Source organism: Bos javanicus, chromosome 21 (genome assembly GCF_032452875.1).
Source record: "Bos javanicus breed banteng chromosome 21, ARS-OSU_banteng_1.0, whole genome shotgun sequence".
Taxonomy (NCBI): Eukaryota; Metazoa; Chordata; class Mammalia; order Artiodactyla; family Bovidae; genus Bos; species Bos javanicus.
In genome coordinates, this window is record NC_083888.1 from 68,433,529 (window position 1) to 68,458,685 (window position 25,157).

At 63.6% G+C, this 25,157-nt stretch overlaps 1 protein-coding gene across 7 annotated transcripts in view; it reads left to right on the forward strand.

The window, feature by feature from the left end:
* Positions 1-10,879: 10,879 nt before the first annotated feature.
* Positions 10,880-25,157, forward strand: part of INF2 (inverted formin 2) — a 28,543-nt gene continuing 14,265 nt past the window's right edge. For 3 of the 7 annotated variants that reach the window (XM_061395523.1, XM_061395524.1, XM_061395527.1), the window contains exons 1-3: positions 18,225-20,722; positions 23,464-23,863; positions 25,024-25,139. In XM_061395523.1, coding sequence (XP_061251507.1) covers positions 20,141-20,722; positions 23,464-23,863; positions 25,024-25,139 — 1,098 coding nt within the window. In that variant the 5' untranslated portion in view covers positions 18,225-20,140. Of the gene's footprint in view, positions 11,164-11,490; positions 11,705-18,224; positions 20,723-23,463; positions 23,864-25,023; positions 25,140-25,157 lie in introns of those variants that run through there. The other 4 variants (XM_061395525.1, XM_061395526.1, XM_061395530.1 and 1 more) reach the window with 3 other exon arrangements.

The window sequence follows — 25,157 nt, forward strand, 5'->3', positions numbered from 1 at the left end:
CTCCCTGTCTCTGAGACCTCCTAGTCAGATTCTGTATGTATACATGGGAAGCCTCTGTCATGCCCCAGAACCCTGGTGTGCCAGGGCACAGACTGGATGTTCCTGACAAGGGGAGGGGCAACAGGACTTGCCAGCAGGCTTCACAGCCCTGCTGGGGTCCCTGACTTCCCAGCCTCGACCATCACACAAGGTGACCTCTCAACTCCCAAGACCACCGAGCTGCTCCCAGACTGCCGACCACCCTCATGGCCAAGCCCAAGCCCGCCAGTGTCACCCAGCAGCCCTTCTGAGGCCTCCTCCGTCCTGGTGTCCAGAGGGATACACCTCTCCCACCCAGGGGTCAGGAACCAGGGACACGGCACCTTCCCAGAGAGACCCACCTCCACCCGTCAGGAGGGGCCCCGTGGCAGGCGCACCTTGCCAGCTAGCTCTGCCTCCCCTCCTTTGCAGAGTGGGCCCTGCTGAACCCGGGCCTCGAAGAAAAGGTCTCCCATTTGCAGCACCCCATCTCCCACCCTCTTGGTGCCTCAACACAGACTGCCAAGGGCGGGTGTGGGACCCAGGCTGTCCAGAGAGTCCAAACCCAGGATTCTTCCTCTGAGGAATCCAGGCAAGGAGCTGCTGGGGTGGAGCTGAGCCTGGGGATGGAGAGGCCCTCCTGACCCCGCTCCCCCCCACCATGACTCCCGTCCATCAATTCCCATCAATTCCACCTTCTCTCTTCCACCAGGTTGGGGTTCTGACCCAGGCACCCAAAAGGCTCTTGACTATTTCTGCATCCCTGGACAAGAACCACACATGGTCCCTGGGGCCTTTGGGTCCCTGGGTCCCTCAGCTGCCTTAAGGGCCCAGAGCGCCATTCTGCCTTCAAGTGGCTTTCCCAAGTCAGGCGCAGCAAGGATCACCCTGACCGTCCTCTGCCTGGCCAGTCCCCCGAAGCCCAGAGAGGTGAGTGTATTCAGGAAGGGGCCCTACCTGTGCTTGCTCAAGGAGGTGCATGGCCCAGGGTGGGGTGAAGCTCAGCCCCTAGTTGCCGGCACCATCGGACAGAGGGGTCACCGCTGCACCTGTGCCTCATTCCCACGCCTTAGAACCCACTAGCCCAGCCCAGCTCCCACTTTTGCAGCTGGGAGCGACCTGCAGAGAGATGGGGGATCTGGGAGCCCCTTCCCCTCCGATGCCTCAGTTGCCCACCCTGCCCCACACATAACATGACAAAGGAAAATTGCCATAATTCCAGAAGGGTGGGAAAGCAGTGCAGCCTAATGGAGGGGGACGGGGGGCGGGGGGGGGCGGTGGGAAGCCATAAAGGGTGTCCCCTCCACCCCCGACCCGGGCCCAGGGAAGGGGCTGATGCAGAAGCCAGAGGAGGGCTTCAGGGTCTCCCCACTCTTAGGTTGATGGTCTCAGGGATGAGCTGCATGGGAGGCTGGGGGCTGCTCAAAGGCTCTGAGCGGAGGTTTCCCAGCCTGGGGACAGAAGCCATCGGTCACGGCTGGGGGCGGGGCATGCCTGTGCTGGGCTGGACTCAGGAGAGCACTGAAGGCTCTGGGGTCCCTGGACCGAGCTGAGGGTGTCCCTGAAAAGTCCCTGGGCTGGAGCCCCTGGTGTGGCCTGGGTTTGCTGGCTGAGTATCAGATGCCCCTCCGTGCTGGCTTGTGGGGCCCCTCGGGGGAGCTAAGGAAGAGCGGCGTTGGAAAGAACCCGCAGCGTCCCAGGGCCAGGCAGGGAAGAAGGGACCGAAGCCCTTCCGCCTTCTCTCCCCGAGGAGACAGATGGCGGTGGGAGTGGCCTCCCCCGTTTTCCGGAGCATGACTCAGACGCAGCTGCCTCCTCAGCCCCACACAGCGGCCTGCCCTCCCTCCCCCTCCCCCAGCAGGGGACCGGGGACCCCCAGCTCCACCTGGGGCACGCAGGGCAGAGGAGCTGGGAAACTCCCGCCAAGACCCCCACCCCAGGCCTGGGCAGAGGGAGAGGGAGGCTGCCTGTCCCCAGTCTGCACTGACCCTGCGGAGCCCTCTCCCACCCCCTGTTGGTACCACTTCCCCAAGCCCAGGTGGTAGGGAGACCGGCTTGTTCTGGGCCCCCCAGGGGTCCGCAGTGGGGGAGGGGTGGGGTGGAGGTGGGGCAGCGAAGAGACGGGACCTGGAGCCCGGCTAAGCGCGGTTCTCCCGGGGCGGGGCTGAGAGGAGGGCGGGGCTGAGGGGAAAGGGGCGGGGCTGAGACGAGAAGGGGCGGGGGATTCGGGGGGGTGGGCGGGGGGGGGGGTGGGCGGGGGATTCGGGGGGGGTGGGCGGGGGATTCGGGGGGGGGTGGGCGGGGCTGCGGGACCCCCCGCGGAGGAGGACTAGAGGTCTCCAGAGGCAGCAGGTGTGATGGGCAGGGGTCCATGAAGAACCGCGCTGTAGCCCGCGTGGAAAGCGGACAGGCCGGCCTCCTCCCAGGAGAATGTGGGCCAGAGGCGCTCAGGTCACCCAGGAATTCCCCCGCGGACACTGAGTTCAGGATAGTGTCCTGCCGCCCACCACGCCCTGCCCCTGGAAGCCTCCAAGGGCACTCCTGGGGGGAGCCTGGAACCTCTGGACCACCGCTAGGAGCCCTGCCAGCCCACCCCTCCTCCCCCGCCTGGCCTGGACGCGGGCGCACACATGTACACACGCACGCACACACGCATGCTCACCCTGAAAACAGAATTCTGTAGTTGGAAGGCCTCTTTCTGGAGCTCCACCCTCACCCCACCCCTCCAGTCCTAGCTGCCAGTGGGCCATGAGGAGGGCAGCTCGCCCTGCCCAGAGCAGCAGACCTGGCCCCAGAGGGGACCACGCGGTTCCCTCCACTGAATGTCCCCGCTTGTCCCCCATCTGCGCTTGTGCCCAGGACCCAGGCCCGTCCAGCCAGGTAAGGCCTCCTCTGGGAGGGCTCGGCACCTGACCTGAGGGTCACCTCCCAACCAGGAACACCAACGCTCACGTGTCCTCCTGGGTCCCTGGGCCTTCCTGCACCCCAAGGGCCCCCAAGAGCTGCGCCAGAGGCCTGCCTCTGCCCACTGGGTATCTCCAGTGCGGTCCTGCAGTCCCTCCCAGGCCTCCTGACTGGGCTGCTTCCGGCTCCAGCCTCAACGTCTACATCTGTAGGTTGAGGACAACCAGACCTCACCCCTAGGTCCCAACCCAGCCTCTGGGAGGAAGTGGGTGGGGTGAGAATGTGAAGGGGTGCAGGGGAGGGGAGAGGGGTGCACAGAGGGGCATGGTCCTCCCCAGGGTGGGAGATGCCCAACCCAAGGTAGAGCTGGTGCTGGCAGGAGGACCCTGGCTATGGGCTCCAAGTCCGGCCATGGCACCTGCTCTCCATGGCCGTGAGCGCACCCTTAGCATCAAGGACCCCATCAGTCAACAGGTGACAGCTGCCAGCGGAGCCACACGAAGGTGAAGGAGGTGAGCCTCCGCAGGCGCCTGTGTCCAGCGCTCAGGGCCCTGCCAGCCAGGGCTGGCCTCCTGGTCTTCTCTGCCCACTTGGATGCCTGCTTCACTTTCTGGGGCCCTGGGCGCTGGCCCACATCCCTCAGTGAGGTGAACCACGAAGCCAGGCTACACTGAGCCATCCAGAAACAGCCAGAGAGACATGGAGTTCTTGGGGTCCCAGGCCTGGTGTGTCATCCAGAGACAGCCAGAGAGACACGGAGCTCTTGGGGTCCCAGGCCTGGTGTGTCATCCAGAGACAGCCAGAGAGACATGGAGCTCTTGGGGTCCCAGGCCTGGTGTGTCATCCAGAGACAGCCAGAGAGACATGGAGCTCTTGGGGTCCCAGGCCTGGTGTGTCTCTGTCACTCTGATGGGTTTAAGCCCAGGACCCGTGGGAGAGCTAGCCACCCCAAGGGGCCTTTCTCTAGGCAGTCGGGCTGAACGGGGCCTGAGGCCCCAAAGGAAGGCAGGACTATGATCGAAACAGGTTCTCGAGCGTCCCCAGCCTTTGTAAATTGCCAGCTGTTCCCACAGGCCAAGCTGACTTCATCACCAGCGAATGCCAGGGGGCCTGGCCGCCTTCGCTGCTGGACACTTCAGTTTGCCCCCCTCACCCTCATCCCAGTCTTCCCAACACCAGGCGGTGCGCCTTCTCCCCCTGTAGAGTAAAAGCTGACCTCCCAACACTCTCCCACATGTGCACGCCTGTCTAACCCCCACCAGATCCCCCATTACAGCCTCGCCTGGCCCTGCCCCACTGGGATCTTTCATGCCAGAAGTCAGGGTCCCCCACCCCGTCCCTGCTCAAACCTTGAGAAATGGAATATTTCCTGCCATATCTGTAAACAGAGGGTGACACAGTCCTTGGGGTCTGCAGCCCCCCACTGTGAGCTCACACACTCTGGGGAAACTCCGAAAAAGAAAACCCAGGAACCTGGCCCCAGACCGCTGCTGTGCTGATCAAAGGAATGGTTGCAGTGAGCCCAGACTCTTGCATGTTCCCATACACAGTAAAGCGCTAAATTCTTTAACTTGGATTATACAGGTTTCTTTAATTAACAATCATCTTTTGACATTCAGACTATCTACCCTCTGTTGCAAAACTTCTAGGTAACCTGGCTCCTCCCCTCACCCCCCCAGAGCAGTTCACTCAGGGTCACTTGAGATGCTGCCTCTCAGGCTTGAAGTCCTAAAGATTCCCACCAAATAAGACATAACTCTCGACTTTCAGGCTGTGAATAATCTTCCAGTCAACAGTCCCTTCGAATCCTTCCTGCTCCCACGTCTTCTTACCCTGCACGATCTCCGCCCTGACTCTGATCTCCACCAGCCAGCCTGGGCGGTGGTGTGAAACGAGATCTTAAGTACCTGCCCAGGAATTGAACCTGGGAATCCTGGGTGAACACCAGGAATCGCAGCCACCAGACCAGCAACGGCTAGAGGCTAGAAGCTATTTTTCCCGGGATCTTTGTTCCCAGTTTAAAAAAAAAAAAAAAAAAAAACAATGCATTTATCACAGAGGCAGAAACTGTAAATGCAGGCACAAAGTTTATTAGTAGAGACAAAGCACAACAATACATGGAAGAGCACACAGAGGAAACCGTGGAGATGAGCTGGCAGCAAGGCAGAGGCGCGCACCCGGACAGAAGGGTGTGGGCGCCCCGCCGTGAGGGGTGCGCCGCACAGAGGCCGTTAGGCCATTTATTTAGGTCAGTTCTTCTGGGTCTTTGCTTACCCTGAGCAAACTCTCTGATTTCTTTTTCCATACCTGACCTACCCTGGGACCCTCCCTGGGTAGGACCCTCACCTCAACCAAGATGGATCTCGAAGTCTCGAAATGCAAAACTCATTATGACCTGGCGTTATTCCTTGACTTTTGACCCACAAGGAAACTTTCTGCACATGTGTGGTGTTTCCCTTGCCCCAAAAAGGGGGGAGCGGAGATCCCGTAATTCTTTACTCAAACAGGGTCTTGCCCTTCTTTGTCCCTGACCTGACTGTTCCCTTGACTCTTGCTGTGACTATTACCTCAGGGTGTTTACAAGAGACAAAGAATGCCTGCTGACCCAGTTTCTATTGTGACTTCTGTTTTGGAGGCCAATCCAGAGGTTGATTGTAAATTCCTCGACTGGAGCCCTCCCATCTCTGGTCTCAGGAAATGCTTGCAGCTGTAAGTATCCAGCCTGAAGCGCACTTCTTTGTGCCCATGAAATGCAAACAGGAGCCAGCAGTAAACGTCTAGTCTGGAGCCCATCTACCCGTGCCTCAGGGCTCCCTCTTGCCCGCCTGGCCTGTCTGGAGGAACTGTCTCTGCCCCAGTGAAGCTGCCTGGCACCGCCTCCCCTGGACTTGAGCCAGGGTGCCCCCTCACACTTCATGACACTGACAGAGGCACAGATGGGAAGGGGACCGCTCAGAGGACCCCTCCCCACCACAGTGGGAATGTCACTGCTTTCCCCCTCAACGGGGGCAGGGGGCCCAGCTCTGAGCAGCCAAGGCCAGGCAGCTTATCAGCAGCAGAAACCAGATCTGGGCCTGGGCCGTCCGGCTACACGGCTCCTGGACTGGATTGCTGGACACCACCACCCACCGTCTGCAGCGGTGTGCCTGGCTTCCAGCATGCCGGCACAGGCCCAGAGCTCTGGAATTCTGCCCACGGGCAGCACACCCTGGCTGCACAGGGCCCAGCCCGCAGGCCCTGCAGGCCCCCAGCCCACACCAAGCCTGCCCATCCGCCACTCCCCTCCCCTTCAGCTGCTCTTCCAGATGACGCGGGCCTGAGTCAGCGGCTGCAGGAGGACATGGCCACTTCTCTGCCAACACGAGGTGGGGGGGTGAGTGGGGGGAACCAGAAAGGCCCAGGCTCTGTTAGCTGGGGTAAGCAGGGACCCTGGCCAGGGGCTGCCCATTCCCAGAGCCCTGTGTCCGTCTTCTGGGGAAAGCTTACACACACACACACACACACACACACACACACACACCCCACCCTGGGGCGAGCTGCAGCCGGAGGGACCACAGCCCAGCCGTGGAGGAGGAACCAGAGGCAGTGAGGCGGGGTCTTTCTGGGCTCCCCACCCACATGCCAGCCAATCCACACCCAGCTACCTGCCCATCACCCAGCGCCTCATGCCGGGCCCAGGAGCAAATGAGCAAACAGAGCTGTGCCTTGCAGGTGCCAGCCTGGGGAGGGGGGCACGGGTGGTGGGGACCCACAGATGGGAAGAAATAGCACGGGGGTCAGAGCTCCCCAGATGCTGAAGCAGGGAGGGGGGCGTCTTGCTGCTGCCCTCCCCCTATACAGCCTGGTGAATCTGGTCTTAAGTAATGCGTTCAGGGTTCAGTAAATAAATTGATACAATTTAAAATGTGAAAAGTTAAAAAAAGAACATCCCTTGATAGCCATCAAGGGAAAGCGTGGCGCTGTGGCTGTCCCTCGCCTCTGCAGTGCCAGATGTGGTTCTGGCTGCCTCCCCTGGTGTGGCCTGGAGAGGGTTGGGGTAAGACTCGGGGCAGGACGAGAGTGCCGGGCTTAGGGCATGGCTTAGCACCCAGCACCCTGCGCACCGTGAGGTCCCGCCCCCACCCCCCACCCCCCACGGATCCTCCCAGCCCAGGGCGCTCAAGCAGCAATCGGCTGTCCCTGAGCGCTGCGAGCCGCGGTGCTCGGTCCGGCGCCGCTCGTCAAGTTACAGCTTGATTTCTAGTTACCTTTCTAAGTTACCTTGGCCAAAGTACCCAAGCATGCCATGTCCGAGGGCACTAAGGCTGTCACAAAGTATACCAGCTCCAAGTAAATATAATATGCCTAGCCGCTGTTAACGGAGAAGGCAATGGCACCCCACTCCAGTACTCTTGCCTGGAAAACCCATGGAGGGAGGGCCTGGTGGGCTGTAGTCCATGGGGTCGCTAAGAGTCAGATGCGACTGAGCGACTTCACTTTCACTTGGCCAAAGTATGGCCAAGGTAATCAGGACCTGATGGACGAAAGGAAATGGTGTGCCACCCAGGCAGCCACAGAGAGGAGGGCTGGGTGCAGAGCTAAGGGGGATGGAGGGCGCGCAGGCACAGAGAGCCTGGCAGGTTCGGAGCTGCACACGCAGTGGGAGCCCCAGAGGCAGAGCACGCAGGATTGGGGGTGGGGAGGCAGCTGGAGCTCACTCCTACCTCCCACCCCCACATCCTGGACACTCGGGGGCTGCTGGCACCCCGAGCCGCAGCCACTCCCCGACTGGAGCTCACAGTCCAGCCAGGGAGCCCGACGGCTGCCCCACAGGACGGGGCACGGAGGGCTGAGGTCCATGGTTCCTGGGAGAGGGGAGCACAGTGATCCTTCCAGGGTGGGGAGGACTGGAGTCGGAGAATCCCTGCAGAGGGGTCCTGGCGGGGGAGTTCTCTGGGAGGTGGGGGAGGGCAGTGCGCAGGAGTGGGAAAGACAGCGGAGTCTTAGACCAGGCACTGAGCAGGCAGGAGAGGTGGGTGCAGAGGATCATACTTGGGTTTGGGGTTATTTCTAACCCTTAAACCTCCCCACTGTTCTGGAGGGAAAAAACGAGAGTTCTGCTGGGGTCAGGAAGAGGCTGAGCAAGGGGTGGGCCAGAAGGGGCGGAGACCCCCAAGGGGGTGGGCAAGGACGGGCAGGGGCAGAGATGTGTCCCGGGGCCTTCGGGGAGCAGAGCACCTCTGGGTGGCGGAGGGGCCACAGGAGCCCCTTCCTCCGCCCACTCACCCCCATCCCCTGCATGAGATCTATAAACTCTTCCTGCACGGGAAAGCTCAGATGCCAGCGGATTCTTCTCCACGGAGGAGAGGCTCAGAGCCTAATTCAAGGATGGCTGGGAGCCAAATGGAGCCAGCTATTCTGGGCCGAGCAGGGGGCTGTGGCGGGGTGGGGCCTGGGGTCTGGAGGCGCGAGGGGTGGCTGCAGTGAGGCAGGCCAGCCGGGATCAGAGACCCGTGAGGCCCCGGCTTGGCCCTGAATCTCTGAAAAAGACAGCCCAGTGGCTAAAGCAGCAGCAAGGATTGCGGGTCTGGTCTGTCATGTTAGCCACTCAGTCGTGCCTGACTCTTTGCAACCCCGTGGACTGCATGCAGCCCACCAGGCTCCTCTGTCCATGGGATTTTCCAGGCAAGAATATTGGAGTGGGTTGCCATTTCCTTCTCGTCTGTAGAGTCACCACAAACACTGAACTATGGAGAACTGAGCCATCGCCCTGGGGGAGCCCAGAGTCAGGGTCCTCAGACCACAGCTGAAATAACAGCCAATCAATACATGACCTTGTTCTGTTTTCCTTACTGTTCAAAGACACTGCATTTGGTACATATTGTATTACTGGTTCAGGAGCCCTGAACCCAAGGCAGCTGCCCTGAAACTCACATGTACAGGAAACTCCTCAAACACACATGTTTTCTCTGTGAAACACACCCAGCCTTCTTGCACTTAGGGACACTGGACACATTTAGGGCTGGGCCAGGGCCACGTGAAACAGGACTGTCTCCCCCAAAAGCACAAAAATGTGGACGACTGAGTGCTAAACTGGCCGTGTTTGCAGCGTGAGATTGAACAAAAAAGCCCAGAGTGGCTCCTTCTGACCTCAGCTGGGGACTCAGAAATTCTGCTGGTCTATGCATATCAGCAAATGATTGCGAGACAAGTACTGATTTTAGGGTTACAAATAGATTTTAGCGAGTAGGGAAGTTCCCAAATGCAGATCAGCAAATGATGAAAATCTCCTGAGTGTGTGAGTGACCCTCAAAGGAAGAGGCTAGATGTCACTGACCTACCAGAGCCTCTGACTGACAACCCAGCCCACCGTCCCACCAGGGTCCCCCTTCCCCTCCCCAGATCAGGGATGGGCCCTGGTCCATCCTCCTGCATGAGAGGATGTCCACTTCCTGCCCTGAAAGGGTGTTGAGGTTACAGCAGCTGGAGCTGCCGGGCTACAGAGGAAAGGGGCTGAGGCAGAGGAGCGGATCCAGGGCCAAAACCCCCTACGCTGCCCCACCAGAGCTGACCTTTCTGGAGATGAGCAGAGTGGTCAGGCCCCGATCAGCAGGACCAGAGGCAGAGCAGCTGCCCGGGGTGCCACGGCCACTCTGTAGCAGGGCTGGGTCCCACCATTCTTGCTCACCAGGAAGACCTAGTCCTGGATGGATAAGTGGGTGGGTGAGTGGACAGATGGATGGATGGAAGGATGGATAAGTGGATGGGCGTAATGACTGGATGACTTGGTGGCCGATCCGCAGATTCCGAGCCGATGCCAGGCTTCCCTCTTCAGCCTCTGAGAGGGAGGTTCAGGACTCTGCCTGCTCCCCACCCCCGGGTGGGTAAGAGTTGGGGATCTGGGGCGCAGGACACACCCCTGCTCAGCGCTGGTCTCACAGCTGGGTCACCCTCCCCAGCCCAGCCTGAAGGCTGGAAGGTCACTCCCCACCGTCTTCCCCTGCCCTCCTCCGTCCTCTGGATCCACAAACACACCCACTGACCACAACCGGCTATAGCCAGGCGCCAGGCTGGGAGACCCATGAGTCAGTGACTAGTGCCAACCCCCCCCCCACTCCCCCGGGAGGGGCCAACTGCTGGATCCCAGGGACCATGGAGAGGCCTGAAACCCAGCTCAGGGGAGCTAGGAAAGCTTCAGGAGGTCAAGGAGAGGCCCAGGGCGCCGGGCAGGGGTGCCAGCCAGCCTTCCAGGCAGCAGCACGTCTGCAGAGCTAGGATTTGCGCATTCCAGGAACGGCTGTCCCGGCACGGGCGGCCGCCACACGCACAGGTCCCTGGCTTTACGGTGTCCAGGAGCCAGTGCACCCTCCTTGGTGGCTCACCTGGCACGCCCGGCACTCATTTCACACTGGCCTGTTGCCAGAAGCTGCTCCCACACCAGGGCGGAGCCAAGGAGACTCCGGGGGCTGAGGCCGCTGGACCGGCAGGGGCTGCATCCGCCAGTCTTAGCCCCGCCCCCGCAGGGGCGCGCTGGGCACCAAGGGGTGTGTGCTTGGCCCCAGGGAGAAGACGGAGCAAGGCTGTGAAGCCACCTGGACCCCTATCTGAAGGATCTGCTCCCAGCTGCCCACCCGCTGTGAGCCCTCAGCCCCCAGCCCCACTCCCCCAGGGTCCAAAGGCTGCGGTCTCGGGGGAGATTTGATAAGCCCAAGCCTTCAGTGCAGATGTTTCACCCACTGCGCTCATCTCACCAGTAAGTAACCTTTAGGCCGAACCGTCCATCTCTTTAACAGATGGGGAACTACAGCTCAGCAGTTCAGGTAAGGCCCTGCCAGTGCAGGACCCTGCGGGCAGGGTGGTGTCTCCCCCACCAGGCCTGGGGCTGAAGGCACCCCTGCCCTTCCCCCAAGGGCTGGCCTCCTGCTGTGCCATGCGGGCCTCCCCCCCACACCCTAGTCTGTGGGAGTGATGAGGCAGGACAGAAAGAGGGGGAGGCACTCAGGCCTGCTGCCTGCAGCCAGCAGCGTCCAGGCCCAGAGACCACTCAGACCGCATCTCTGCTGGGGACCAGGGACCAGGTCCTGGGCTGGCCCCCCCTGATGGGGACGCTCTGGAATCCAGAAGACCAAGCTACCATAAGGGGACCCCAGGCGTCAGTTCGCGGGGTCAACTGGCCCGAGGGGGCTCCCACGCGGGGTTCAGCGAGCACGGCCCGGGAGGCTGGTCAACCTGCCGCCAGGCTTTGACAGGAAGCCTCAGTGGGTAAGCCGGTTACCTGGCGCGCTGCCAGGGGGGCCTGCAGGAGGTTTGTGGGAGGGGGCGGAGCAGCGGAGCCCAGGGAGGGGGGCGGGCAGAGAGGGCTGAGGCGGGGGGTCCACTTTCAGAGCTTTCCCGGGACCCCCACTCCCCGCTCCGTGTGTCCCACCCCCCAGAGCCACCCCCGCCCGGCAGGAGAGAAACTGGGAGGGCCGGGAACAGATTGAGCCCTGGCGTAGGTGGCGCGGGTATTTACGGGCTTGGGGAGAGTCCCTGGGCGCCCCGCCCGGGGGGCAGCGGTGTGCGGGGCCTCTCTAGGAGCCCCCCAGTAGACTCCGCCCCGGGCCCGCGCCCGCTCCCCACGTGGCCACCAGCGGGCGGGGCTGGGCGGCGCCTCCTCTTCCTCCCGCGCGCCCCTCTGAGCCTGAGCCCCAGCCCGAACCCGAGCCGTGCGGAGCCGCAAGGTGGGCCGGCAGCCCGCGGCCCCCTCATCCGACCCCGACCGAACGCTGGCCCCATCCCCGCCCTCGGCCGCCGTCCCTGTCCGGTAAGTCCGCGCCCTCTGGGCCGGCCGGGAGCCGCGGGGAAACTGAGTCGGGGCCGTGGGGCGCTTGCGGCTCGGGAGCGGAGTTGGGGTAGCGGCGTGTGCAGCCCGGGGGACGGCCCGCAGCCCCGCGGCGCAGGGCAGCTGGGTCCCAGCTCCCGGGCGGGGATCCCGCGGCGCCCCGGCCCCGTCGGCTCGCGCCCCGCCCCAGACTGCCGGCCCCGGCGCGGAGACGCCGCCCGAGCGCGCGCTGCCCGCGAGTGGTGGGCCGAGGGCCGGCCGGGCCGCCGCCCTATCCAGTGCCGGCAGGTTTCCCCCGCCTTGCGGCCGCCACATCCTGACCATGAATCAGCCACAGTTGGGAAAATAAACTTCATTTTCGCGACCGCCGCCCCGGTGACACAGGGCACGCGGTGGCCTGCAGCCCCGGCTGAGCTGCTGGGTCTGTAGGTGCCGGGGAGCAGTGGGCGCAGGGGCCTGGGCACCCCTCAGGCAGGCCTTGGGGGATTGAGCCCCCGGCCCTGCCCTCCGTCCTCCGGAATAGGGCTGGCAGTCTGGCCCCTACTCCTCCAGACCCACCCTGGGACCCCTTTCCTGGGGAAGAACCTGGGGAGTGACCACAACCTCAGGAGGGAATCTGTACCGCCCCCCACCCCCAGCTTGCCCGCCTGACCCCTGAGGCCCCAGGCTGCCCCTCCCCAGCCAGACACACCAGGAGTCAGAGGCCCTGTGATGGCCAAGCCCTTGCCCCAGCCAGGAATCAGGAACAAGGCCAGAGGTCGGGCACACCCATGCAGGATCAGGGGTTGGGAAGTCCCCTCCCCACCAGCCCTTCCCCCTTCTCCCTCTGGCAATGGGAACCGCCAGGACTCTGGCCTTCTCGGGCCTCAGTTTCCCTATCTTCACCCACAGAGTGGGGACAGTGGCTCAGGCCTGGACCTCCTATGTCGCCCAGCAGTGGAGGAGTTGGGGACCCGGAGCAAAGCCCTAGACTCCCTGGCATGGCTGCCCAGGGCAGGGGAGGGGGCAGGGGGGTGGCGTGTATGCTGCGGCCCTCCTGCAGCTGCTGCCAGGGCCTTCGGTCCCAGTCTGGAGTCTGAGACCTCACACCGTTCCCACCCACCCCTGTCCAGCCCAGCACCAACTTTCTGCTCAAAGCCCAGTTGGTACCGTCAGCCCCTCTCAACCACTGCCTAGGTCCACCCTCCCAGGAGCTGCCAGTGCCCAGCTTGGAGCTGACAGGTCATCAGGGCAGGTGTGGGTGGAGGGGGCGCTGGCGTGAACCCTGGTGACTGGTGAGGCTGCCCTCCCGTGACCCACGCAGGTGGCCAGTTCCCCGAAGGCTCTGCTCCTTCGTGACAGAGAGTTAACCACCAGGTGAGGCCTCCACTGCGTGGAGGTGCTGACGGGCTGTCGGAGCTAATTGCACACACCTCCCCCTTAAACCGGGCCCGGGAAGCTGTGCCCTGAATAGACTCCGTTTGCCTTTCGTCAAAGTGCAGTTGTCTCCCTGGTTGGAAAAGTGAGCTGGTTCGTGAAGGTGGCGGGAGGGAGGGATGGATCCTGGGCGGTGAGAGGGGCATGGCCCTGCGTGCAGGCATGACTAGCTGGCCTGGCCTGGACCCAGGCAGCAGTGTGCCCAGAGGTGGGCTCGAGCCCCTGGCTTGTGAGGGCGGCCAGAGGGGGATCCCAGAGGTGAAGTCCCCGCCACAGCCCGAGGGTCTGTGGGCCGAATGAATGGAGGAAAGGAATCGGTGAACTGGCCTGAACGTCCCCACCTGCTCTCTGACTATCACGCCCCCCGGGTGAGGGTTGCTTGTGTTTCACAGAAGAGGAGACCAAGACGGGGTGGTTGGTTGACAGGATCAGTGCCCGCCGTCCTGGAAAGAGGTGCCAATGAAGCCCCTACTGTGTGCACCAGCCTCTACAGGGGCTGGAGCGCGGTGTCCACCATGCTGGGCATGGGGAAACTACTGTCCCGAGGGGGAGAGAAGTGGGCAGCCCGGGGATCCAGAACCCGGAGGCCGGGCTGTCCCCCTGCCCCTCGTCACCCCCGCAGTCCCCACAGGAACAGCAGGCATGTGGGTACAGCCGCCTCAGGGTCCCGCCAGCGACGCTCTGGGAGCTGGGGGAGCTTCGTCCTGGCCGAGCAGCGCCCCCTGCCCCTGGGCCTGCAGTGGGGGGCAGGTGCTGGCCCACCCTCGGGGTACCGCCCTGTGTGACTCCAGAGCACAGCAGCCCTTGCAGACTGATGGCGGCGCTGGACGCCAGGAGCCACATGTTCTTCGAAGCAGCGTACCCTCCTAGGAGTGGGAGAGGGGGCAGACATGGGTGGAGGGCCCCCCTGAGCTGTCTGAGGACCGAGAGGCCAAGGGCGAGGGCGAGGCCACTTTCCTGCAGCCCCCGTCCCCCCACCCCTCCCTCACCCCGACTCTTTCCAGCTGCACCTCCTGAGGGCCCCACTCAGGCATCCCCCTGCTCATGGGCTAGTCCTGAACCCTCCAGCCCCCGACTTGGCAAGCTGAGTCCCCATCAGAGCACCCTGGGGCCTGATAGGGAAGGAGGCTGGACTAGGGGACCACCTGCTCCCACGAGGCTGTGCCTGGACCCCAACAGGGAAGGCAGACCCTCAGGAGAGGCTGTGCGGCCTGCACTGCTGGGAGGCCCGCTCGACTGGGGCCATCGAGCGGCGCCCTCCTTAGATGGGAAGCCAGCCTGAAAACACGCTTAGGGAGGTGTGGGAGAGCGTGTTTTGCACCCCTTCTGCAGATGGTGCCACTGAGACCTAGCATCAAAGGTGAGCGCTGTGCACTGTGGGTCGGGAAGGCGGAGAGGGCCGTTCCGCTCTGGCCGCATGAACAGCCCTGGGTGGTGCTTTCCCAGGCTCCTCGGAGTCCGCACTGGGCTGCTGTGGGCAGAGGCCCAGCCTCTCGCCCCGCAGGCAGTGGTGGCCCCCCCCCACACCCACGTACACACGCTCTCCCAGCAGACCCCACTGCGGGGCAGGCACTGCTCTGTCCCTCAGCTTGGCCTTGATCCTCGCCCATGCTGGTGGATCCGGGCGTGGATACCAGCGTGGGCCCTGCCCAGCTGGGTGAGGGGGCCTCAGTCTCCCCGTCTGGCCTGGTGCCGGGTCTTCTGGGACCCTGGGACGCAGCCTCAGTGTGGAGCCTGCCTCCCTTCACCCATGCGCCTGGACCAGCGTCCCCGTTTCTGCTCACTCACAGCTCTGCAGGGCCGCCCGCACAGCAGCCAGGAAGCAGACATCTGCTCTTTCCCAGGCCCCCGGAGCAGGGGGTGTGGGGGGCGCTGGCCATCCCCCTTTCCCGCCTGGCTCTGCCGCCCCACATGCACGAGCGTGAATGGCCTGAGAACACCAGCCCGGGGTGCCCAGATCAGCTGCTGCCCACTTTGGGGACACCCATGCCCACCACCCCGCCCCTGTGCTTCCGGGCTGTTCCCTGGGGGCAGGATCAGGCTGTCCAGATGGAGGCACGGCCAGGACCTGGGCGGTCACCTCTGAGAGGAGCGGGGGAGCTGGCCAGGTGGGCCCGGCCCTCTGCAGGCGGCAGTGACTCAGCCAACCCAGGTCCCTGGACAGCATCCTGGCCATTTTACAGATGCGAAAACCAAGTCCAGGGTGGGCCTGGCCCTTGGTGCCTGGCAAGGAACAGCATGCAGCATCTTGTGCCCAACACTCAGGATCCTGCTCGCCCGGTCCAGTCGGGCTGCTGGCACCGGCCACGTGGGTCGGGAGGCCCAGGAGTGCTGAGTGGGGCCCTGGAAGGCGGTGACCCTCCCACTCAGCGTCACCCAGTGAGCCAGCCGAGGAGGTGGCAGTGGGCAGGGGCCCGCCCTTTCTGGCAGTGGCGGGCCTGCTTTGCAGCTGGCATCCACGGATCTGTTGGCAGATTAGGGGGTGGGGTGGCATCAACCTGCTTATCCCTGGGTGAAGATAGGAGTCAGGGCCCAGGGGTCCTGAGGTCCGTGCCCAAGGGACATGGCTGGTCCGCAGCAGAGCCTGGTCTCATCTGGAACCTGAGCTGTCCCCTGCCCCCAGGCCCTGGCCACAGCCCCTGGTGGTGCCAGGCTCTGGAGGCTGGGCCCTCCCCATCCCCACTCTGCAGCTTTGTTCTCCCTCCTCTGGGCAGGCAGCCTGGACCGGGGATACAGGACAGGCGGGGCTGTGGCTGGGGGGACCCCGGGGCAGGCAGTGGGTGGCCTTCATGTCTAACCCCAAGACCCCCAGACAGGCACAGGGTGGTCAGTGACTGAAGCTGGCCTGACCCCCTCCTTTACCCAACTCCGCGGATCCTCCCTGAGCGGCCTTCCCTGCAGGGTGCAGGGGCCAGGGGAGGGACCTACACTTCCTGCCCTGAGCTGTGTCTGCTCTTCGGGGAGAGAACCCGGGCAGAGGGGATGCTGGCAGTGAGCCCCGGGTCTGCGTGCGGCCCAGCAGAGCCTGCAGGTGGACGCTGTGGCCAGACACCTTGCCCCTTGGGGCGCCACCAAGTTCCTCACCCTCTAACCGCAGGCCTGCACACGTCACTTCCCTCAAGCGCCACCGCTGACTCTGTGATAGAGGGTGGCGGTGGTGACCACTGTCCCCGTCGGCCCCCGAGCCGCTCCCCATCTTTCCAGCCTCAGGCCCCCGGAAGCTTGACCAGAACCCGAGACTGGCAGAGGTGGCCAGGCCTCTGGACACTCCCTGTTAGCCCGGCTTGTTGTGCACCCGGAGTGCTGAGCCCAGAGAGGGGGTGACAGCGGAAGGCAAGGACAGACGTGGCCCCTGTGAGCCCGCAGGGCAGGTGGAAGCGAAAGCTGGGCTTCCTGGTGTCAGGTGCCTCCACCCTTCCTGTTCTCTCCCTGCACCCAAACCCGAGCTGGCTCATCCTGGGGGAGGGGGACTCCCAGATCCCCTCAAGCCCGTTCCCAAAACCCAACACCCGCAGTGCCTAGCTCAGGGTGGACCCTCCTCCCAGTGCGCCTAGCGCAGGGGCGGCACCCCCCACCGCCTCCAGTGGCAAGTGTTTCCTGTCGAGTCAGTCCCCTACGAGGGGCGCCCTGTGGGGCCCCCACCAACTCCTGCTCCTAACGAGGACGGTGGGGTCCAGAGAGGTCTGTCTGTCACCCCAACCTGACCCAGGTCCTGGGGCACCAGGGACCGAGCCCCGGCCTGGCTCCCCGGACTGCTGGTGCAGCCCGCCCAGGGCCCGATCCTTCTCTGCTCACAGCGCAGTAGAGCCGGCTCCTGGCTCTGGTGACCGAGCTGGGGACAGAGCCGCTCGGAGCCCAGGTCTCCCTGTGAGATGCCGCCGGTCGCCTTCTGCCACTGTGCTTGCGGACTCCCTTCCTCACTGTGAGACGACCGTACGCCCCCTGGATGCGGCCTCTCTTAGCATCTGGCGTGTGTCCTGTGTGACACACGCCATTTCACGTGGTTGGAATCCCACAGTGCAACCAGCCGCCTGGTGGTCGTCTCTGTTTCGTAGTTCGGCCCTGCCCTGGACGTCTTGGTGCCCACCCGCCTCCCCAGTCCCTCTCTCCTGCTGCTGGGTGCCGCGGTGGCCAGCCAGCCTCCTCACACAGTGAGGCTCAGGAGGCAGAGGCCTCACACTCCATCCTGGAGACGTGGGTGGCAGTGGGCAGGAGGGCTGTGTGGACAGGAGATGGGCCAGGGAACCGTGGGACCCTACATGCCTGAGGCCCTGGGGGATGCGCCCAAGCACGGGTGGACGGTGGGCGGACACTCAGTCTCCTCCCTGAGGCCCCCTGCTGCAGGACTCCCTACCTGGGACAAGCCCAAAGCAGGTGACCCACACAGGTCAGTCGAGATCCCCAGAGGGCTCGGGGCCTGGCGAAGATGACACAGAGAAGCAGAGATTCTGGAAAGGAGGGAGACAGGAAGTCACGGCAGGGCAGCCTCGGCTCCCCCTCCCACCGGGCAGGGCCTGGGCTGCCCCTGAGCTCCAGGGAGCTGCCAGGAATGTAATCCAAGAGTTGCCAGGCAGTGGAAAAATTTTGGTTTTGTAGGAGCTAAAAATATTGTGTGGCAGCCCCTGCCTCCCAGTTCCGGAACCCCGCTCCTGCGGGTTTACCGCCCACCCCCGGGAGACGAGCTCACTCTGTGCCCCCGCCCCCAGTCTTGCTGGCTCTGCGCCCAGAAGCACCCCAGCTCAGTGCTGATGCCAGCAGGGCTGCCCCAAGCTGTCTCCCCAGCTGCTAGCAACCGTTGCCCGTCACAGGTGCCTTCCTTAGCCCTAGTCCCTGCCCCAGCCCCAGCCCCCTCACCCTGCACCCCTCACCAACAGGGACTGTGGAACAGAGAACCCCACCCACTTCTACAAGGTGAGAGGCTCAGTCCCATGGCTGGGCTGCCCACCCACCAGGCTGCCCAAAGCCCAGTGGGCCCTGGACCCCTCCAGGGCCTCCCAGCCGCAGCTCAGTGCGTGTCCAGGACACAGCCCAGTGTGTGCCCGGCTCAGCTTCTCCATCTGCAGGGGCTGGTCTCTGAGGTCTGCTACACACACACACACACACACACACACACACACACAGAGTTTGATTATTGTAGGCAGAGGTAATGGCTTCCTGTTGGTCAGCACCACTGCCCAGGTATGAGGGCACCCAGGTGGAGGGGCCAGCATCACCATGCCAGGCTGGCCATGTGCAGGAGAGCCAGATGGGTGTCTGAGGAGGTGGCACCTGTGTGGGCTGGGTGATGCCAGTGAGCAGGACACCCAGATCAGTGAGTGGACCCTGGGAAAGCTCAGAGGGAGACCCTTTCTTCCAGAGCCCCAGTCGGATGGGGAAGGCATGACCCCTTCCCAGAGGACACCCCACGTTAACGGAAGAAGAAAGATGAACGCTAAGAATCTGTGGGCAACGTCCCACTAATGTCAGAGCTTCGGGGGCTTTCCCTACAAACGGGCCTTCCCTTTGTCCGCTGTAGATTCGGTGGGGGGTGGGGTGGGCTGCTTGGAGGACAGAAGAGGTGCTGAAGAACCTGACCTTTCAGATGCCCAAGGCACAGGGTCTGGCCTGAGCCTCTTGAACTTGGACCCTGGGAGCTCCAGACTTTTTCAGCCTGCGGTGCTGATTCCAAATTCTGCGCAGGCCCTGCCCTTGGTGGGCTGGCCACGGCCCTCGCCTGAGGGAGCCCTGAACGCCGGGAACACATTCCTGAGCTCGGGCCCCGCCCGGAACAGAGCTGCGCCCCCGCCCGCTCTGGGCCTCGGCTCCGCCCAGAGCACAGCCGAGGCCCCGCCCCTCGGAGCCCTGGTCTTTGCGCCCGGCCTGGCTGCAGGGTGGGCGCTCAGCCGGTGGACAGGGCAGGCCGAGGCTGAGCACGGCCAGGGCTGAGAGCCGGGCACCCACGGACTGAATGACCACAGCCGTGAGAGCCCGCCAGGCCCAAGTTTCAGTATGAAAACCCGCTGCAGCCCGCCTTCCGGCTCGCTGCCTCCCACGCAGGGTCCCTGCGTTGTCCCCAGGGGCCGTCGCCCACAGCCTGTGCTCCTGAGAGCCGTAAACGTTGGTTCCCTCGAGTCCCTCCAGTGTTCTCTGCAGAGATGCTCAGTCACCACCCAGAAGGGAACAGGCAAAGCTGTTTATTCGGAATTGCAGCAGCCAGGGAATCACCGCCGTGTGGTTACTGTATACATAGAACGCTACCTACACACCCTTGACTATATAACACGTATTACTATGTTAAACTATTTTCTGTGTACAGGAAGCTTCTTTACAGGACGGGGCTTCCCGGGTCCTGATGGGGGCAGCAGGGCTGGGAGAGCTGGACGGCTGAGGGAGATGAGGGCCCCCACGCGGTGGCTGGGCGATGTCCTGTCCTGTCCAACTTTCTCTGCTTTGTCCTCACTGGGAAGCGAGGACAAAGCCCAGGAAGCTGTGGGTTACTGATGAAGCCTGTGCCGTCGGGGGATGTCCCAGGGCCGTCGCAGGGCTTCCGGGGCTGTCGCTAGAGATAGGGGTCTGATGTCCTGCAGGTCTGGCCCACAGGGAGCGGGCCGCGTCCTGGGCCGCTTCCTGTGGGGGTGCTGGGTGTTCTGGTCTGGTGGCTGCAGCTGTGGGTCAGGGCTCTGTATGTGGTCTGCTGAGGTCCATTTACGTACTCACTCTTTATCCTGAAAAGTGGTGGGAATGTTTCTAGGAGGATGTCCTTGGCCTCGGGCCTGACCAGGTGGACCCTGGATGAGGCTGGCAACCTGGTAGGCATCAGAGGGAGAAAACTCACCCACCTCAGCCTCTGGGTCCCTAGCTGAGCTCACGCTCCCAGCTGGATGCCCCGTGCTCACTGGGCCGTGTGGGACGCGGCCAGTGGAGCCCTTTGCATCCTCTGACTGGCTCAGTGCCTGTGTGTGGAGGGGGTTGCGGACAGCCAGGGCAGCTCAGCTGCAGGACACAGGGCCTAGGGTCAGGCGGATGGTGGGCAGACCAGGCTGGTCACCAGCGGTGCTTCCCCTCCCCTCAGACCCAGGGGCTCCCCTATGGGGGTCTTTCGGGGCAGTGAACCGGTGGCCCTGGGAATTAGGGGTGTGTGGGGAAACCTGGGCGGCACCGGAGGGGCAGCTCTGGTGGCCGGGTGGCCTCTGGGAGCTTGTTTCTCCACGTCAGGGGACTCCTGGGGCTCTTGGCTGGAGACACACTTGGACGCCAGAGTGCTGGCCTGGGAGAGTTCCGCTGTGTCCGCCCAGCCTGTGCCAGGCAGCCAGGGCCTCGGGCCAGGGGAGGCGGGGGCAGGAAGGGAGGGTCAGCTCTGGGTGCTCCTTAAGCAGCGGCACCCACGGCCGGTGGCAGTGTGTGCAGAGGTCTGTCTGTCTGTCCGCTGGGCTCTTCACGGTGCTGGTGGGAGTGCCCCTCCCCCACACCACGAGGCTGCCCCAGAGGGGCAGCTGGGCGCGTCGGTGGGCAGCAGTGATGAGAAGCCAGGGGAGTGCGGGGGGCGGCCCCAGGCAGGGCCCAGCCTGGGTGGGCAGAGGCAGCCGGAAGGTCCTGCGTGTCTGGGTGAGTGCCTGGGGGCCTGGAGGGTGGGTTAAACCTTGCAGCCGTGGGGCGGGCCAGGTCCAGCACAGGGCCGGGGCCGCAGGGGCCCCTGGGGGAGGGCTGAAGGACACCCCGCATGCCCCCACCCCCACCCCCCCAGCTGCTGCAGCAGCCTGACCTGAGGCTTGGCCAGGGTCTGCTGAGAGGGCTGGAGCTGGGAGCACAGTGGTCAATGTCCCCCGCACCCCCGCCGCCCCAGCCAGTCTGCCTCCTGGGAGGACCCAGGGGTCCTGCAGGGCAGGGGGAAGGATAAGGGATGGGGGTCCCCCTGCAGACAGAGGAGGGGCTGCTCAACTGCCAGGAGGCCCCCAGGGGTAGGGGGAGGCTCTGGAAACTCAGGTGTTGCCAAAATCTTGACTCCCTGTCCACCAATGCCAAACAGAAGAAATGCAGAAACAGAGTTTGGTGGAGAGAAAGGGGCAGGCTCACTATTTGCCAGGCAAGAGGGAAACACTAGGCCAGTGCCTCAGAAGCGCTGCCCCTCTCTCGGGACAGGGGGAGGCTTCATGACCTCGTAAAGGCCTTGCCTTTTTTTTTCTTTTCCTTTTCCTCTTCTTTTGCAAAGTTTCAAAATGGTCACAGCTGACATCAGGCAACTCAGCTGACATCACCAAGTCTGGTGTCCCTGAAGTTATCAACTCCTGATCGTCTTTTTGAAATGTAGAATGCTACACGTGTGGGGCTTCCCTGGTGGCTCAGTGATAAAGAATCCACCTGCCAAGGCAGGAGACCAGGGTTCAGTCCCTGGGTTGGGAAGGTCCCTTGGAGAAAAAAATGGCAACCTACTCTAGTATTCTTGCCTGGAGAATTCCATGGACAGAGGAGCATGGCGGGCTACAGTCCATGGGATCGCAAAGAGTCAGACACGCCGGAGCGACTAAAGCAACAACAGCAAGAGAGGGTGGGGGAGGATAAGGCCCGATACAGAGTACAGTTCGCCTGAAGTCAGAGAGTGATTAGCTCTGCTGAGGACAGGTCTACCTACGGGTGTTTGTTAGTGGCAACAGTTAAAGAATAACTAAGATTTTTAAACTCTTTTCGGCCTGTTTACGCTTTTCCCCCAGCCTGTTCACTGATTTCTTATTCTCCTTGTCTATCAGGAAAGTCTTATTTCTATCTAAGAAAAGCCTCACGTCTATTTTGCTGCTGCAGATTCCCCACTGCTAGCTCATCCCTCCGTATCAATGGAGGAAGGGAAACAGGCATCGTTCCCGTCGAACTGAGGGCAAAGCTTCAGTTCTGCTCCCGTTTGACAAACATCAGCTGCCTGGCCCAGCGGCCGGGCCGTCTCCTAATTCACAGGGGAGGACACCCAAGACCCTCACCCAGGGTGGGAGGGGCCTCCAGGAGTGACCAGCAAGTGCTGGGGACCCCGGGCCCTGCCGGGCAGCCGCACCTGGGCCCTTAGCCCCTTCAGCCTGTCTCCCGCATGACCCCAGCTGGCCTCCGGGGTCTCCCCCGTAACTGGCCAGAGCCAGCAGCCTTTAGGGTGATGCCACAGTGGGTGCCAGCCTCTCAAGGGCCCCAGGCCACCTTCTGGGGGCCAGCCTCGCTCTACCATTTCCATCTCTGGGACTCTGGGCACGTGCGTGACCCTACTTCCCTGGATGCCGCTTCCAGTTCCCTCCTGTGAAGTGGGGGGTGTACCGTGCCCCCCTCCGGGTGGTGGGAGGTCAGAAGTCACAGTGGGCAGTGCCAGCCTGAGGCCCCCGGGTGAGGTGCGGTGGTGTCGCCGTGCCCTGCCCCTCGGGCCTCCAGCCCAGGAGCTCCACGCTGCCCCGCTCACACGCTAAATACAAGACCATACATGGTCACAGAAGAGCCTGGGCTACCTCTGACCCTCTGGGCCAGTCCCAGGGCTCGGGTGGGGGCCCACATCACAGCCCTGGGCCCCAGGAGAGGGGCTCAACCAGTCACAGTGATGACACAGAGAGACTCCCCGCCTGTCCCACTCTTCTGGTCTGAGAAGGGAATGTTTGGGAATGTCCTGACCTGGGCCACCCCCCACCCTCTGGGGGATGTTCTCTGGGCCGTGATCAGACTTCCTGTAGCTGAATCCAGGTCAGTGTCCGAGAGCCCCGGGCCTGGGGGACGCTGCTCCCTGCCCCCTGCACGCTGACTGACAAAGTGAGGCCCGCAGAAGCTGGGGCCTGGCAAGGCTGCTCCCCAAAGGTCCCTGGTTGCGCCTGGAATCGAGTGGGCCTTGCACGTGACCCTGGAGCCAGCCACATTCCTGGTGCCGTGGGCAGTCTGGAAATGCCCCGGGTGTGGAATTGTCCCCGCCCACCCTATTATCCCCATCTGAGCCTGTCCACTGGGCAGGGGAGCACCCTGGGGCCCAGGTGAAGGAGCCCCAGAGACACCATTTCTGCTGCCTGAGCACCACGAGGTCAGTGGCCTTCCTGCCAGTGAGGCCTCCTGGGGTCTCGGTGCCTACCGTGAGGGCAGGGGTGCGGCCTCCTTGGTTGCTATGACGACCGAGACGGGATGGGTGTCAGAGGTGCTTGGCACAGGGGACGCCCGTGGGGAGGAGGCCTGGCGGGATGAGGGATCGCCAGCACGGCGGGTCCCCCGGGCGTCAGCAGGCGAGTCCTCGGTCGGCAGGTGGAGACACCGGGCAGGGGACACTGCCTGCCCCCGCCTCGCCGGGCCGCGGATGCCCTGTAGGCCCCGGGCTCACAGCCGTCTCCTCCCGCCCGCAGTTGAGCAAGATGTCGGTGAAGGAGGGCGCGCAGCGCAAGTGGGCGGCGCTGAAGGAGAAGCTGGGGCCGCAGGACTCGGACCCCACGGAGGCCAACCTGGAGAGCGCCGAGCCCGAGCTCTGCATCCGGCTGCTGCAGGTGCCCTCCGTGGTCAACTACTCGGGGCTGCGCAAGCGGCTGGAGGGCAGCGACGGTGGCTGGATGGTGCAGTTCCTGGAGCAGAGTGGCCTGGATCTGCTGCTGGAGGCCCTGGCGCGCCTGTCGGGCCGCGGCGTCGCTCGTATCGCCGACGCCCTGCTGCAGCTCACGTGCGTCAGCTGCGTGCGAGCCGTCATGAACTCCCAGGAGGGCATCCAGTACATTCTCAGCAACCAGGCCTACGTGCGCCAGCTCTCCCTGGGTGAGGCCCGCGCGCGCGTGCGCGTGCAGGGTGGGCCTGGCCAGGGGCAGGGGGTAGGGCTTCCTGGAGGAGGGGCCAGTTTCCCCGCCCGCCCACTCTGAAGCCGGGACACTGCAGCGTGATCCTTTGCCCGCTCCGCTCTGTGACTCCCCCTGCGTTTCCGCCCGGTGCTAGTCCAGGCTTTGCCGCAGCCTGAGGTTTCTCTGGCCTTGAGGGCCCCGTCCACACCGTGGCAATCGGAGTCACCTGGATCAGAAACACATGTCCATCTGAGGGGGCCCCCCTCCACTCTGCCTGGTTCCAAGCTCCTCGGCCTCAGCCGGGGCTCAGCTCCTCAGGTCTGGTCCCCTGCTGGCATCATTCTCCACCCCCACCCCCACCTCTGCACTGGCCTCCTGGGGGCGCCTCCTCCCCCATTCAGGCTGCGGTGCCCACGTCAGTCCTGCTCACTCTCTGAGCTCAGGCTCACTGTCAACCTCTTTTAGGGAGTCTCCCCAGGCTGTGGCCAGACTTAGTCCCCAACCTGGGGGAGACCCCAGGTGGCCTTTGGTGGGCAGTGGTCACTGCATGCTCCACCTGCAAGACTGTGCTGCCCCCACTGATGCATGGGGTTCCAGGGCAGGCAGGGCGCATGTAGGCGAGTGAACCAGAGAACACCCGGCCCAGGCCCGGCCGTTGGCGTCTGCAGAGTCCTTTGTGCCTTAGTCTCAGCAGGGTCAGCCAGGAGACACCCCCAGAGCTTCCCCAGCTCCAGGAATGTGGTGAGAGGCAGGGGCCCCCGGGGACAAGGAGGCTTCGTGGGCTGTCGGTCATAAACACGGTTGCTCTAAGTTTGGAGAAAACATGGGCTCAGTGCTGCGAGGGGTACCGGTGTGGGCCTTGGGCCAAGAGCCCCCAGTTTAGACCTGAGGGCCGTCGGGATTAGAACCCCAGTGACTGGGGTTGCGCCTGCCTCCACACCCCTTCCGGGGGCCCTGGGGGCAGCCAGCATGTCCAGAGACCAGTGCCTGATGTGGGCAGTGGGCCCTGGCCTCTGCCAGCCCAGCAGGTTGGCAGCTGTAGGGTGGGAGCCTGGGCTGGGAAGCGGGTGCAGGCAGGGGGAGGGCAGGACCAGGAGGAGGGGGCCCCAAGCCCCTCTGAGAGGCCCCTTCCCCCAGCAGCTCTGGACACGTCCAACATGATGGTCAAGAAGCAGGTGTTTGAGCTGCTGGCCGCCCTGTGCATCTACTCGCCAGAGGGCCACGCGCTGACCCTGGACGCCCTGGACCATTACAAGGTGAGCCACGTGTGGCGG